Here is a 16,126-nt window from a genome sequence, read left to right on the forward strand (position 1 = left end):
AGAGCAAGCTAATATGCTAACCCAGAAGTTTTAGTTCTGGATATTTAACTTAACAATTAAAGCTTTTGTTAAAATCCATTTAATCTAACCAGCATAAGGAACACATTAGTTTTTCCTCTGTTCAGTCAGGGAACACTATCCTGCATATGGCCACTGTACAAACAAACTAACCCTCCAACATCTGTCCCATCTGAACAGAGAGAATGAATGCCAAGAGGCCGAATTTGAGATGAACATACCAGAGGTTTCATCCCTCCTTTGCTCTGTATCCAAATGTGTTCTGCACCAGCAATTGTCAGCCAAATCGTCTGAATGTCTGGAATAATTTATTTTCAGTGCAGGCTTATGTTAGGCTAATGAGACTTTTAAAAGTATTTCATGTAACCTATTACAAGACTATTGTGGAAAGTCTTTTTTATTACTATTTTACAGTTTTTCTACTTGTAGCTTTCATCTTCTTTCTGCTATTGTTATAAATAACAAAATTAATTTCTTCCTGAATGGGAACATTTATTTATTTTTAAGCATCATGAATAGGTAGATAATATAGAAGCCCATCTAGTGGAGATTGGTGCGTCTGCTGGCAGGCATTATGTCCCTCCTCTTTCCATCCTCTCATGGGACAAATTGCATCATCTTTGCAAAACAGAGGCATTGGAGTAGTGCAGTTTGATATTCCCAACTCTATTGGCTGCCAAATTGTGCTTTTCACACCTTGAGCTCAAGAATCAAAATTGCAGTGCTTGTTTGAGTCTGTCTTAGCTGCATTGCATTGAGCATTCTGATTCTGGCTTCTCTCTCCCTCTCCTTTTCCCTCCCAGTACTGAGGATTTCAAGGTTCAGCTTGCATAACAGGTAACAGCAGGCATTTCCTTCTCCTGTGCCGGGATATCCTGGCGCCCTTCAGTCTCTCTCTGACTGTGTTTAAAACGGACTGTAGCACAGAGGGGGAAAGCAGCCTAATCTAAAATTAGCAGCCTTGATAGAAGAAAGGCACACGGCTGTCCTCTGTACTGTTTGTCAATGAAACAACAAATCTAAACAGGGCCAGAATGCATTTCCTTTTCATGGAAAAAAAAGGAGGAGGGTAGTTTGGACAGCAGGAGGATGGAGCAGTGGGGAAGAGAGCTTCAGGCTGCTTTTAAAGGGAGTGTGGGGGTTGAGGTTGGGGAATAGCTGAAAGGTTTCCAAGCATTTTAACTTATCCAGAATAGTAGGCGGCTTGCACAGATTGGAGAACCACTGTTCAAATGTATCCTAAACCTCAGGGATGGAATTTGAGTTTTGGATCTATCCTTTGCTGTCCTGTGCTTCCTGTATACAGTTTATGGTGTCTCCTGGCCCTCAACTTTCTCTGCCACTGCCTTGTCTTCTGTGCACCATTGTGCTAAGCATACTGTCCCATATAATTTACAAGCCGTCACCATTTTGATCACAGAAAAATGAATAGTATCACCATCACTGGCTGCCAATCATTTCCTGACACCAGCTCAAAGTGCTGGTTTTGAGGACCTGAGTATATTTAAGGACTGCCTTCTCTCCTACAAATTTTCACACTTAAATCTTCATTGTACGCACTTCTCTGTATCCTGCTGCTGGTTAAGATAGTTGAGAATTTGCCTAGAGGCTGCCTTGTATAAGGTGGCTAACAGTTTGAATAATAATAATAATACAGTGGTACCTCGCAAGACGAAATTAATTCATTCTGCGAGTTTTTTCGTCTTGCGAATTTTTCGTCTTGCGAAGCATGGATTCCCTGGGTATTAACGGTTTTAAGAAAAAGGAAACAAACTTGTAAGACATTTTCATCTTGCGAAGCAAGCCCATAGGGAAATTCGTCTTGCAAAGCAACTCAAAAAACGAAAAACTCTTTCGTCTTGCGAGTTTTTCGTCTTACGAGGCATTCGTCTTGCGAGGTACCACTGTAATAATAATAATATGGCAGATAGCTACACAGAACAGGGTCTTCTTGGTGGTGGTACTCACTTTCTGGAATTGTTTCCCCCCTGCCTGCCTGCCACCAAATCAAGATGCTGTTATTTCAGCATAATTTGGACTTGGGCTGTAACTGAGTATCAGTTTGGCCCTTGGGGAAGGTTTAATTTTGGTTTTGCTGCTTCTCTTTTTTCAGTTATGCTGTTGGGTGTCTTATTTTTTTGTAAATCAGTTTGGAATGGACCAAATAAAGCGACTCTCAAATCAAAACAATAAATAAATTATTATGTTTATTTTAATTTCCTTATATAGTTTTATCTGTTTGGTTTATGGTAAAATATTTTATTAAATTAATTTAGGAAATGGCGATGATGCAGCGCCCAGCATTTTTATTCTGTTCTCCACTCCCCACTGTTGTGACAGCAACAAAAAAGCCCAGCACTCTGGTGGCAGTGTAAATTACCCCCTCATTCATCATATGATGAGCACAGGGATTTCTTTATTTAATGTATATCCTGCCTGTTAGGAAAGCTTTCCTTACCATGTGGTTTACAAAAGCAAAGGAATGAAGCACCTACTTAAGACACAAACCAAAATACAATCCAGAATTTATCCTGCTTTGCATGCAGAAGGTCCCAGGTTCAACCCCTGATATCTCAAGTTAAAAGGGCAAGATAGCATGTGATAGAAAAGACTGAGACCCTGAAGAGTTGCTGCCAGTCAGACAGTAATGGACTAGATTAAAGGAGAGTCTAACCTGGTATAAGGCAACTTTTTGTGTCCTTATAACATGCAAACGATGCTTTTTCATTAAACACACACAAGTTCTGAAAATGGTTGTTTGTAGTCCGCTTGGAGAAAATGCTGCTACAATTGCGTTCTACTGCAGTTGGGAGGGGGCAGAAATCAAATTTTAAAATGCACACACACAGCACAGATAACACTAGGCCAGGGGTCAGCAACCCGCGGCTCCGGAGCTGCATGTGGCTCTTTTACACCTTTGCCGCGGCTCCGGGGCAGATACTAGCGAGGGGAGGAGGCTCCCCACTGTTTTAAATGTCACAATGGTTTTGCGGCTCCCAGTTTTTTTTTCCTTTGGTCCAAGTGGCTCTTTTTGTCTTAAAGGTTGCAGACCCCTGCACTAGGCTGTAACCATTTTAAGTGGTTGAAGTGTGGAAGGAATGCCTGAAGAATTGTTAGAGGAAAAAGGGAAGGCATCTTTTGGTTAGATTTATTGTGGTATCTGCTTTGGGGAACTAGAGCTCACCAGATGCATGATGTTTATTTTTGCTTTATAGACGCACACATAGAAAAAAAAATTGTAAACAGCAGGGTGGAAAGGCTATGAAATTGCAAGAGACAGCCCATATAATTTCTATGTAAAGGTTAAATAGATAAGAGAAAATCATAATGACAATTCATGAACACAGTAATTAGTAATAAACATTATCTTCCTATCTTTGTGTATCGCTGATTTAACGCCTATAGTAAGTGAGAAAAGCACCTTTTTCTTGAGTCCTAAATGACTAGGGCCAACATCCAATGATGTCTCCCTCTTTGAACAATGGAAATGCACTTGGACAACAGGGCATCCAGTTTCTCTCCCCTCTCCTGCATGCCCCCAAAATCTGCTCTGGAGGGTCCGGTTGGTTGAGCTTACCTGGGGAAACTGAGTAGATTGCATAACAACCCTCCTTAATCAACACAAACTTACACAAATTAAGTTTTTACTCAAGTGATTAACATGATTCCCCATAGATCATACAGCTTTCAGGGACCATCTTCATTATATATCTCTGTTTTAAATTCAACTCTGTTTTAAATACCAAATCATTAACTCAATGCTTTCAGACTAAGAAGTATTAAAGGAGAGATCTGAGCAAGAGTATCCAACTCAAAGAGGGGGCTCACAAGTAGCTCTTAATGCAGAAATCCTAGCCTAGAGCTAGGATTTCCAGATGCCAAGAAAGCATCAGGATTGAGTTGTATTTACCATGCTTGCACAGTTCTGTGAGTTCTTAAAGTATTTTTAAAAGTTCAGTGACACTGTTTCACACGTTCCTACTTGGTCTTTATAATGTGGGGCAGTGAGAAGATTTAGTGCAACTGGATTGAGTGCACAACCAATGCTATTTTTAAAAAGAAATGAACAAGAAGTCCACAAACAGGCTCAGGCACTGGGGTGGCGGTAGTGTTTTTGCTTTTCACTGATAGTGTCATACACGGCACCAGCACTTGCTCAGCCATATTACAGAGCACTTGAAACAGCAATAGACGTAGTGGGAGGGAGGGTTTTGTGTGGGTTTGAGCCAAGGTACTTGTAAATTCAAGCTATATGGACTGAGTGTGCACAGGGAATAAAAGAGTGTGGAACTGTGAACATTTTATTGTTAAATTTCACTCTAATAAGTTAGTACTTGAAAAAAAGAAATTACTTACTGGCAAGCTGAAACACCGCGGCTATGGCTTCTTCCCACCACTGGGTATCCTGGGAGATAATGGGCAGTTCTACCAATCCCAACACAAAGAGGAGCTGGCCAGCTGTCAGAGCCACCGTGGCAATCATGTTACAGGCTCGCATCATGTCAAACTGCACTGTGGGGAACAAAAAGCAAAAGGGCATTAGTTCATTAACATGAATGTGAAAGGCTTGAGAAGCCAACCATTTCCAGTCCCTTCTGAAAAATCTTGTGTGCTGCCAGATTTCTTAACTCATACTTCTTCACAAGTTAGGACAAAGAGATTAAGATAAATATCACAAAAGTGTGTTATTTTCAATTTCTCAGCTTCTCAAGTGGGCTGTGAGGATAAAAATGGGAAAGGGAGTCTGGTGTTCTGAGATCCTGTTGAAGATCAGGATTAAAACACTACTCATTAATAAACAGACTCACTGACTGATGTAGTGTATCGCAATTTGTTAGAAAAACCACCACGCTTGATCTTTATGGATATCACCACTATACATGCAGGTATTTTTTTTAAGAAGAGATGGTTGCTGTTGCCGTTATAATTATTATAGTGTTTTATACTTGACTTTTGTATTTACATTGTGCATTTATCTTTTATGCAAGTAGCCATGGTGGCTATTTAAAAGGAAATACTTTACACTGGATTAGCATTTGCTGAAATGGTCTACATTTTTTCCTTATTTTCTTTTCATTGGTAGATTTCCTGTTTTCATCCTTTTCCTTCCTCTCCCTCTAGGATTCATAAGCACCACTGTGTCAGCGCAACATCCTAGCTTCCTGCTGGTATGAGGTAGAATTTTCTTGCCGTACAAATGGCTGCAGTTGAAGGGAAACCTTTCTAGAACCAAAATCAGAGTTTTGTTTTATAAAATGCTCCTGTACAGTGGAATTGTTGGTCAACCACTTAAACTAGAATTTTAAAGCATCCAAATTTTATTTTTGTTAAACTGATCCCATAGGTTTAAAAGGGACCACGTAGCAAATAATGGGAAATATCTCTGAGACTACGAATGGGGTAGAAATTCGGTTCAGTTTGCATTTAGAAGCGAACCTAACCAATTCACATTTTCTGAGATAATACAAGAATAAAAATGTAGCCATTCTTCAAAAAATTGCACTTTTCTTTCCTTCTTTTTACAGTGCAGTTGTCCAGCCAAGTAATATGTGTAAAAATGCATATACTAGGGTAAAAAGTGTGCATCAAAATTCATATAATAGTGAAAATAACATATAAAGATGTATTACAGGAGTGAAAAGTGCTTGCAAAATGGGCATAATAGAAATTCGCTGATGAATTTTCATGAGAACTTTTTTAAAATGCAAGTGATATGGACATGCAGAGAACTGAGCTTAATATTAGAAAGATGAGAAAATTATGAAATCAAACTGGACAGATTTGCCCTTTCCATCCCAACAACCTGGAGAGCTGCAAGCAGATAGAGTACGTAATATTGGCCTGGATGGACAATTTGTCTGACCTGAAGTGAAACAGTTTCCTGTATTAACAATAAGAATTTGAGTAATCTTCCCTATGTATGAAGATATTATAATGCAGTGGGGGAAGCCCTACATTGCAGCACTCCAACAAACACACCTCTAACTAAAGTCTCTGCTATCTGCTCTGCACACAGATGAAACCAGCATGGGCTTCATTTAGGGTGGGAATTTAATATATATATAGGCAAAATGGGCAAAACTTGTTTTAGAGGCTGGGAAGCTGATATAGATCTACATGTACATCTTAGGATGCAATGGGTTAGAAGGCTCTGCAATTTTTTTGGATCCTCACCTTTTAAAACCTCTCAAAAACCCTTACACTTATAAAAAGCAATCAAGAGATGAGATTGTAAAAGCAGAAAAGAGCCAAAATTTATCCCTTCTAACATGTATTTCTAGAAGTCAAAAACGCTGATTAGGAATGAGCTATATATGAAATATACTCTTTAAAGTGTAGTTCCATTTTGATTTGCAGTAGACAAGTTCCTGAGTTTTCTAAAGATATTGTATCTGCACACTGCATTTGAATAATCGAATCATAGAATTGCAGGAATTTCAGCTACATGACAGATGGCCAACTCTTGGGAGTCTGTTCTGCTGTCAAACAGCTCTTACTATCAGAAAGTTCTTCCTGATCTTTAGTTGGAATCTCCTTTCTTGTAACTCAGATCCATTGGTTCAGATCCTACCCTCTGGAGCAGAAAAAAATTTTTTTGCTCCATCCTCTAGCCTTTTAGATATTTGAAGCTGGTTATCATATATTCTCTCTTGTCCCAGACAATTGTTGTTATATTGTTATAGCTGCTACGTGTCTCTTGCAAACTTGCATGTTTACTCCTCATCTACATTTCCGTTATATAATATTTTTGCATTAAAGGCTGGTTGTTTTGCCCATTTATGATTTCCTTTTGGCTTTGTTGCAAACTTTATAATAACCCTGAACTTAACAAACAGCATCCTTGTAACCATTGCAAACACTCTTTTTCCTTTTTCTTTTCTTGTGACTTTGTACTAGCTCTGCACAATCACCAGTGGCATTGCCAGTAATCATTAGCATCTCAACCTATTGTTCAGTGTTGTCACTCTGACAAAAGTATTTCAGGGGGCCCACCTTCTTGTTTTGGAATTTTTTAATCTGCTGTGCCTTCTACATTAAAAACTAATTGTTGATGGGTTTCCCATATGTCATGATACATTGTTGACAAGCCCCTGATTCCTCTTGCATCGACCATTTGGAAAAGTCTTCCTATAAGATCCATGTCAGATCCCCTGACTCCCACATCAAGATTTCCATACAAGAAGCTCTGATACTAAGTGAGTGTCAATGCACTAATATCCCAATAACACACAGCTCTGTCTCTCCATTCCATCTGAATCAGAAGAGGCTGCAAAAGTGTTGGATTGATGTCTGGCAGCAATGATTGAGTAAGGGCAATAAGCTGAGGCTAACAAGACAGGTGCTGCAGGTGGGTGGTTTGGGAACTACCCGGTAGGTGAATGGCCTGTTCTGACTAGGATTGTAGTGTCCTTGAAGGAACAGGTTCATATTGTGAGAATATTTGTGACTTGCCAGATATAGCTGTCCCTGGACTTGGGTAGCCTGATTCTGTTGTCTGTGCTCTAGAGACCTCCTTTCTGGACTACTTTATGTCTTGCCTGCTGCAGTGTGTTCGGGGCCTTTCCATCTGTACTTCAAACCATCTTTCTGAGTCAGCCTACCACTCCCATCAAACAGCTCATTTCCAGCAACTATGGTGTTGTTATTCAGAAGCAAGGGTAAGCCAGTAAGGTATACTTTCCCACTTTACTTCTTAGAAGATGCAGCTGTGCTTGGAGGAGTCACACCCACGACTTTTAAAAGCATGAGAATGCAGTATCAGAAGGGTAATACTTTTGTTTATTTTGAAAAGGAGACACTTGCAAGGCAAACTTCCAGGCATTGTTCCAGAGTCAGGACATCTCCTCTCTGAAATCCACATGATTAGTTCTCTTTCAACATCTTGTTCCTAACATTTCTCAAGATGCACTCTTGACAGGCTAGTTTAAGAAAACTCCATTGGGTGCAGCCTTAAAAGTTGTGTCATTGATAAATACATCTTTTTACACAACACTTACTGGTCTACTATGGGGCTAGGCCAGGCCCCTGGCCACCCTTCAAATCTGGTCTCATACAATTTTCTTCCTGGTCCAGCTCTGCACACAAATCATTGTGATGCTACAATTCTTTCAGTGGGCCTGCACTAAAAGCACCACCTAACTGCTGGTAAGGGCAGAGGGCAAGGGGCCAAGTTTTATTATTAATATATATATATATATATATATATATATATATATATATATATATATATATATATATATATGCAGGTTTTGGTGTCCTCGGGTGTCTTCCCGTGTAAAAGTTGGGGTGTCTAGGCGACGTTTCGACGAGGTCTCACTCGTCATCTTCAGGCTGGTGCTTTCGGCTTCTTGTTACTGGAACAGAGCAGGATCTCAGTGTTTGAGTTCTTATAAATACTGTTGAGGGGGTGTGGTGTATAGCCTCCAATGTTCTGGGCAGAGAGGAAGTTCCCAGGCTAGTGTGCCTTTTCTTCTTTTGTTCCTTAATTACTTGAGGGATATCTTGAGTAATTAAGGAACAAAAGAAGAAAAGGCACACTAGCCTGGGAACTTCCTCTCTGCCCAGAACATTGGAGGCTATACACCACACCCCCTCAACAGTATTTATAAGAACTCAAACACTGAGATCCTGCTCTGTTCCAGTAACAAGAAGCCGAAAGCACCAGCCTGAAGATGACGAGTGAGACCTCGTCGAAACGTCGCCTAGACACCCCAACTTTTACACGGGAAGACACCCGAGGACACCAAAACCTGCATTCCTGTACCCGTGAAAATCTACGAAAGCAAATATATATATATATATATATATATATATATTTTCTTGATTTACAAAAGTGTGTGCAATGTCTCTCTCTCGTATCCCCCCCCCACGTAACATTTTTACAAATCTGTTTCATTTGTTGAGACATTAGGAAGAAAAGGTGAAAGAGGTGGAGGGGGTGAGGTTGGGTGGTGATGTTTCTATTTTACTTACTATATGTAGGGTTTGGTGTCAGCGTTGCTTGTGCAGGTTCTTTGTTGTTCACTTGTGTTCCTTTGGTGGTGAGAGAGGTTGGGGTTGGCCTATGGTGTGGTTATTCATTTGTGGTTGGCTGTGGTGGTCTTTGTTTTCAGGCAAGGGGCCAAGTTGACACTGATGCTATAAGGGGAAATTGTGTTGCTTCTTGCTTAGCTACTAAGGTAGGAGATAAGCTCAATAGACTGAAGAGTCTTCTGCTTGCCTCCTAATTAGGCTACCTATGATTTTAATTTAAGTGAGTGTATTCTCAGTTTAGAACACCTTAAGTTACACTGGCAATGTGGGAGCAGCTGCAGTGTATGAGCTTTCTGTGCCACTAAGGTAGCATGGGACACCCCAGAACACAGAGGAGCCCAGCTTCGTCCCTCCCTGAAGTGGTTTAGTTTAGAACAAACTTGTGGCCAGACACATGCAAAATTGATATGGACTGGATCACTCTATTTCCAGTTACAGAAAGCTGTGTGGCTTCCACCAGAAACAGCAGCCCTGCACCTCTTCTTCATAGTTCTCCCATAACTTGTGGTAACACTAGATAACACGATGCCACAGTGAAGTAGAGAGCAGGGATCAGGAAAAGTCCAGTGTAATAACATCATACCATGCCTTTTGTATTATTAGATGCTGCCAGAGGGGGAAGAGCATTATATATTTTGGGTGGCAGCCATGCATCTCCCGTAACATCTAGCTCTGATTCAAACCTTTACCTTGTACAGCAGATGTTGCTGTTTTTTAATTAGTTTTGTGCAGTCTGATACTATGCATGTTTACTCGTAAGTAAACACCAGTGAATTTAACAGGACTTACTTCCATGGAAATGTACATAGCTTCAGCCACCAAGTGGAAATCAATTAGGTCTAGTTGACAGTGCATTCAAGTTCCAAAACCATCTCAGATTTTCATTTCTATTATCCAGACTAGACCAAGGCAGGTACAGTTAATTTAATTTCCATACTTATGAACACAGGCTTTATTTGGTTATGCTAAATGATGTCCTCAGGGACATTAGTGCTCTGTAAATGCATAACAGTCAGATTAGACAATAGTATGTGATTTGCTGGTGTAATTAAATAAAAATGATCTCATTTAGAAACCTCATTCTGCTTAGGATTTAAACATACATCTCTATCTTCTTGTTTGCTCTTTCAGTGGCTGAAATTATTTTAAAACTTGAAAAATGAACTGTGAATTATTTGCTGAAAGGTTGCTTTTGGATAGAGCTAGCTGGGATTTTGGGGTACATTCTGTTACTCTTTTCAAATAAAATTTGTTGAGCAAAATTTGTTTCAGACATAAATGTAGCATGATTGTCAACAGTCCTGACTGATTGTGGCATGTCTCTCTCTTGGTTCCGCCCCCACCCCCCGAAGTTGAGCCTCTGTGATATGAATTGGAGAAGGCTAGATTTTTATGTCTTTCTATACCAGTGAGAAGTTGCCCTGGCAATCAAACACGTATCCAGTTTTTTACAGGGATAGATTAAGAGATTTGCTGAGTTTCAGGTCAGAAGAGTTTGTTTGGAAAATAGTATTTCAGTTGCCTTTAAATGCTTGGCTAAAGCTGCACCAGGCAAGGAGCTTTGCATTTTCAAAGGGAGATGGTATTTCTTATCTCTTTTCACAGAGAAGATTAAAAACCTTCTCCATGCAGGACAAGCGATGTGTTCTTAGATGAAAAAATGTGTGTGTGCAATGTGTGAATTTCTTGCATATTGTTATGTTTAAGAATGTTTCTTTTTGCCATTATTGGCAGAAAGAAAGAGCAGAGGTTGGGGGGGGGGGGTTACATAGGTGACTAAGAGAGTATTATGACTTCATCTTTCCATCTTGTGCAGATGTGTGCATATGCTAAACCTGAAGCGACACTGGATGTGTTTTTGTAGATCAAAGCAGCTACAGTATAGGGGCTCCCAAATTAGATAGGAGAAGCAGCATTGTGGGAGGGGGTGTAAGCCTTTCTTCAGTGCATGATTATTTCCCTGATCAGGTTTGCCTGCTGAAGTTTGCTCCATGGGGAAGAACAAAGCTGCACTGTACACATACTGCAACCTCCACTTGCCACGGATGCTGAGATGTACCTCCTGAATCAGAACATAACCCTTCACACACAAAAAAACCCACCACAGGCCTGTGCAAATATTGCCCAACTTGCATATTCTAATATTGGAAAGAATAGCAAGGAGCAGGCTGGAAATGGTTGAAAAATCCTCCCTCATCACTCTTCTATTGAACAGACCAGCATCCCAGTCTTTTTCAGTGAAGATGATACCAGCTAGATGCGTTTTAAAGTGCCACACAAACGTGTGGTAAAATACATAGGATTTGTTCAAAGAATGTGGGTTTACGTAATTGGGACCCTGCCTGTAACATCCTTTTGGTTTGCACTCAAATACCACAGAGGCCTCAGTAATATAGCCTATCATAGCTAAACTCTATTTTTGGTATCTTCTGGTTTCTGCCTGGCTGTTTTCCAAGAAGAAATATCTGAGACATGGCTAATGATCCCTGGGATTGTCTGGTTTGATGCCTCTATAAACATTTTCCAGTTTCTTTTTCCCACACAGAGCTGCACCTCTGGCCTCGCTGCCACTCTCCCCCCCCCCCCCAGTATTTCATAGTGAAAATTTATTTTATATAAATCATACCCTGTGGACAGACAGATGTTTATATCTAGAGAACATAGGAGTCACGTAGACACTCACAATATTGGGCCACTCCCCACCTCTAGACATGCTTGACCCTAAGAGCTATAATAAGGAAATAGCTTCATTACTCTGTGCGTCTTTGAGAAACAAGCTTCATATCACTTGCCTGTTTCCTGTGTCTTCAACATCCCTGAGAATCGTCCAAGTCCCCTGTTCCTGCCCCCCTCATTTAATTTCCTTTCCGTGATTGGTTTTAGACTCTGCAATGCCTAAACAGTATTCCTTTGCAAGTACAGCCAGAGACACGATCTCTCTGTCTGAGTACAGCACTCATCATAATAGCGTCTAAGCATCCTGCTCTCTGGGCAGCAACAACAGCTCATTCATAACCACCATGATTGCTGTTTGACAAAGAAGCCCACATCCCATTCAACATCTCCAGTGCCAAGTGCTTTCTAAAAGAAAGAAAGAAAAATCTAAAGAGATTTAGGCAATTCTTCAGACCAGGAATGGGAGACTTGTTCAGTGTGAGGGGACCTTCTAATGTATTATAGTATTTGGATAACATTCAAATGCAGAGAATCAGCAAGGTAGTACAAGCTCAAGGAGATAGAATGGACTTCAAACAAAAATGAGGCATAGCACTTTTAAATACTCCCTGAAATTTGCAGAAACTATATGCATTTTAAACAACAACAACAACAAACAAGTAGCTATGTTGATTAGGAGAAATTTGCACTAAAATGCTGGTGAATTGTATGGATTTCCCCCCTTGTTATCTGATGTGGAAATGTAGAGATGGGAAAAATGAGAAACCTAGATAAACCCAAACTGACAGATTTGCCTATCCCTAAGGCAGTCAGTGCTGATCATGGGGCCTGTTTGCTGCTGATTCCAGGGACAGACTTTGGTTTTTCAAATTTCAGTGGCACCCTGTACAAGGCCAAAATTTTGGACATGCACCCCTCACCTTCTGTTCTGTTCAGTTCACTATGTTATAGTTGCAGCGTCCTACAACAACCCTAAGGCTTGGTGCCCAGTGCAGCAGAACTGGTCACGCTGCCCTAAATCTGCCTCTACGCTTTGATCCTCCCTACTCTCTGTAGTCTTTTAGACCTCTTATTAGCACTTCATTTTACTGCTTGTATAAACCAGGTTTTGTCTCTGTTGCTTCAAGTAGATTATACACAGGGCCAAATATACTGTATACTGAATACCGTATACTGTATTCTACATATGGTCACACCACATATGTAAGAATTAGGTGCCTGAAAAGTAATGCTATATCGGCTCTCTTTTTAAAGGAGGGCTGTTACCTATGTAACTGTTTAGATTAATAAAAAACAACAACCATGTAGGCCTGATGAAACCTTACAAGACAAGTAGGAGGTTTTGGAGGCCTTCTAGTGATCAGAGGCAGTGGTGTATATTTCCTCCCTTGCCCTGAGCTAAAAGAAGAGCTCTTTATCTTCCACTGTGAAAAGCAGAAGCAGAATAAATTAGTGGAAAGAAGCAGCTGTATGCAAATTGGTTAATTTTGTGTACTCTATTTGAGCTCTGTATGCTTCTTAACAGTAGTACAGCTATATTAGAAACTTCTTTGTCATTCTCTTCCACAGTGGAACTGAAAGGTGCAAACACCTTAGACTAATTTGGGTTGCATTTTTTTGGAGTTTGCAGAATTTGGCTACCTTCTCGCATAGTTTCCCCCCTTCTCCTCTAGCACAGTGATGGGGCTGGTGCATGTCCTGGGGGTGTGGCACGCCACCTGCGGGGGCATGGCGCCCAGTGCGGGCAGGTGAGCAGCCACAATGACACCCCACTGGGATCACGCTGCGAGGAGCGATGTGCTCTCCCCACACTCCTCTTCCTCTGCCAGTGCTCTAGCACGGAATGGACATAGATCAGGTTAGAAGTCAGCTGTTCTGTTTCTGTGTATCATATGAAACATGGCGTATTAGTTAACACTTGCTCTGTGTCAGTGTGTAAATCCACTGAACATTGGCTGTGTGCCAAAGCTTTTAGACTGATCTGGACTTTTTGTGCAGCATCTGCTTTTTGACACATGAGGCTTCTGAGAGTGCTGGGGTGTGTCACTGCCAGGTTTACTTGTGCCATGCTGTTCTGGTTATAGGAGGTAAAAAATGTACCTTATGGTCCTCCCTTTTCATGCTTGTGCATTAAGCAGCAGACCTGGCTTAGTTGAGCTGCTCAAGATTGATAGCTGCCACAGTCCCATTAAAAAGGCAGTTAAAATAAGGAAAGAGGAAAGGAAGAATTGGGAATCTGTGACCATCCATATACTATTGGACTGCAACTCTAGTCATCCCCGACTGTTGCCCAGTCTTGTTGGGTCTGATGGGAATTGTAGTCTAGCATCTTCTGGAGACCCAAGCTTCTCCTTCCATTTGGGGCTATATAATTTAGAAAAAAAGTGACTCAAAGTGCAGCGGGTGGCTATGATAGAAGTTTAGAAAATCACATGATGCTAGAACTTGTAGTTATCCCGTGAAATTGCGTGGCTGTGGATTCAGAACAAGCAAAAAGAAGGGTCATCTGCACAGCATTGATGCATGGAATTCACTGCCAGAAAACACGGTGATGGCCATAACAGGGGATCAGTGAAATGCATGGAGATTTATTGACAATTGTTAGCTATGATAACTGCATGGAGCCCCACGTTCCAAGGCCACTTGCCAGTAAATGCTGGTTGCAGGAAAAACAACAGCATGAAAGGGTTATAACCCTCACATCCTTCTTTTGGGCTTCCCAGCGGCATCAGGTTTGCCACTTTGAGAAAGAGGATGCTGGGCTAGATATAGCCCCTTAGTCTGATCTAGCAGGGTACCTCAGATGTTCTTAAAATCATTTTGTTCTCTGTTTCGTCCAAGAGCACAAACCAACCAGTGTAGTTGGTTGGCTGGATGGCTGTTTGCAGATACGTTGTATGGCAAAGACACAGATGCCTCCCAAGACAATTACTGCGTTATACTTCAGAAGCAGTTTAACACAGGAGTTACAGCATATCTTTGTAGCAGTACAACCGCAGATCTTTCTGCTATGGAATAACTTTTTGTTAGGTTCTTTATTGGGAATATTAAATGATACAAATAAATAGACCAAGTCTTCTCATGCCATTGGAATATCACAAAAATAGCATAATGAATTTGCAGTAATATCTACAACATATGGTGCATTACTGGAGGTTAGTGTGTAAGTTATTGGTTTGTGAATTGGTTTAAACAAAAACAAAGGGGAAACAGGATAGAACAGAATAAATAGGCAGATCTTTCTGAAGGAAGGCCTGGGTCAGGGTTGGACAGCTTTGTTCAACACTGGAAACCACATCTGAAAAAAATGTTACAGTAATGTATCTGTCGGTACCAGCATGAGTGCTAGAAAATTTTCTTTCTTAGAAAAGTAAAATGCAGACTTCTCAGTATTGTAACAAAACCCTGTGATCAGGAGCAACAACAGCCACTCCTGACATGCACTGTGGACTTCTAAACTGATGGCATTTAACTGATTGGCTCTTGATGAAGTGTCAAGGGGAGTGTCCCTCTGTGAGCATCTCATATGATGTCCTGGGGGTGTGGCACGCCACCTGCGGGGGCATGGCGCCCAGTGCGGGCAGGTGAGCAGCCACAATGACACCCCACTGGGATCACGCTGCGAGGAGCGATGTGCTCTCCCCACACTCCTCTTCCTCTGCCAGTGCTCTAGCACGGAATGGACATAGATCAGGTTAGAAGTCAGCTGTTCTGTTTCTGTGTATCATATGAAACATGGCGTATTAGTTAACACTTGCTCTGTGTCAGTGTGTAAATCCACTGAACATTGGCTGTGTGCCAAAGCTTTTAGACTGATCTGGACTTTTTGTGCAGCATCTGCTTTTTGACACATGAGGCTTCTGAGAGTGCTGGGGTGTGTCACTGCCAGGTTTACTTGTGCCATGCTGTTCTGGTTATAGGAGGTAAAAAATGTACCTTATGGTCCTCCCTTTTCATGCTTGTGCATTAAGCAGCAGACCTGGCTTAGTTGAGCTGCTCAAGATTGATAGCTGCCACAGTCCCATTAAAAAGGCAGTTAAAATAAGGAAAGAGGAAAGGAAGAATTGGGAATCTGTGACCATCCATATACTATTGGACTGCAACTCTAGTCATCCCCGACTGTTGCCCAGTCTTGTTGGGTCTGATGGGAATTGTAGTCTAGCATCTTCTGGAGACCCAAGCTTCTCCTTCCATTTGGGGCTATATAATTTAGAAAAAAAGTGACTCAAAGTGCAGCGGGTGGCTATGATAGAAGTTTAGAAAATCACATGATGCTAGAACTTGTAGTTATCCCGTGAAATTGCGTGGCTGTGGATTCAGAACAAGCAAAAAGAAGGGTCATCTGCACAGCATTGATGCATGGAATTCACTGCCAGAAAACACGGTGATGGCCATAACA

General features: G+C 41.1%; 2 protein-coding genes across 4 annotated transcripts in view; one reads left to right on the plus strand and one right to left on the minus strand.

The window, feature by feature from the left end:
• The window catches only part of IFT140 (intraflagellar transport 140), a 281,216-nt gene that overhangs the window by 41,746 nt on the left and 223,344 nt on the right, over positions 1–16,126 (plus strand). The window lies entirely within an intron of this gene.
• Positions 1–16,126, minus strand: part of TMEM204 (transmembrane protein 204) — a 32,783-nt gene that overhangs the window by 11,803 nt on the left and 4,854 nt on the right. Inside the window, exon 2 of the mRNA XM_081888095.1 lies at positions 4,375–4,530. Within this exon, the coding sequence (XP_081744221.1) occupies positions 4,375–4,530 (156 nt within the window). The remainder of the gene's footprint in view (positions 1–4,374; positions 4,531–16,126) is intronic.

The sequence above is a fragment of the Podarcis melisellensis genome (assembly GCF_964234715.1).
Source record: "Podarcis melisellensis genome assembly, chromosome: 14".
Lineage (NCBI taxonomy): Eukaryota > Metazoa > Chordata > Lepidosauria > Squamata > Lacertidae > Podarcis > Podarcis melisellensis.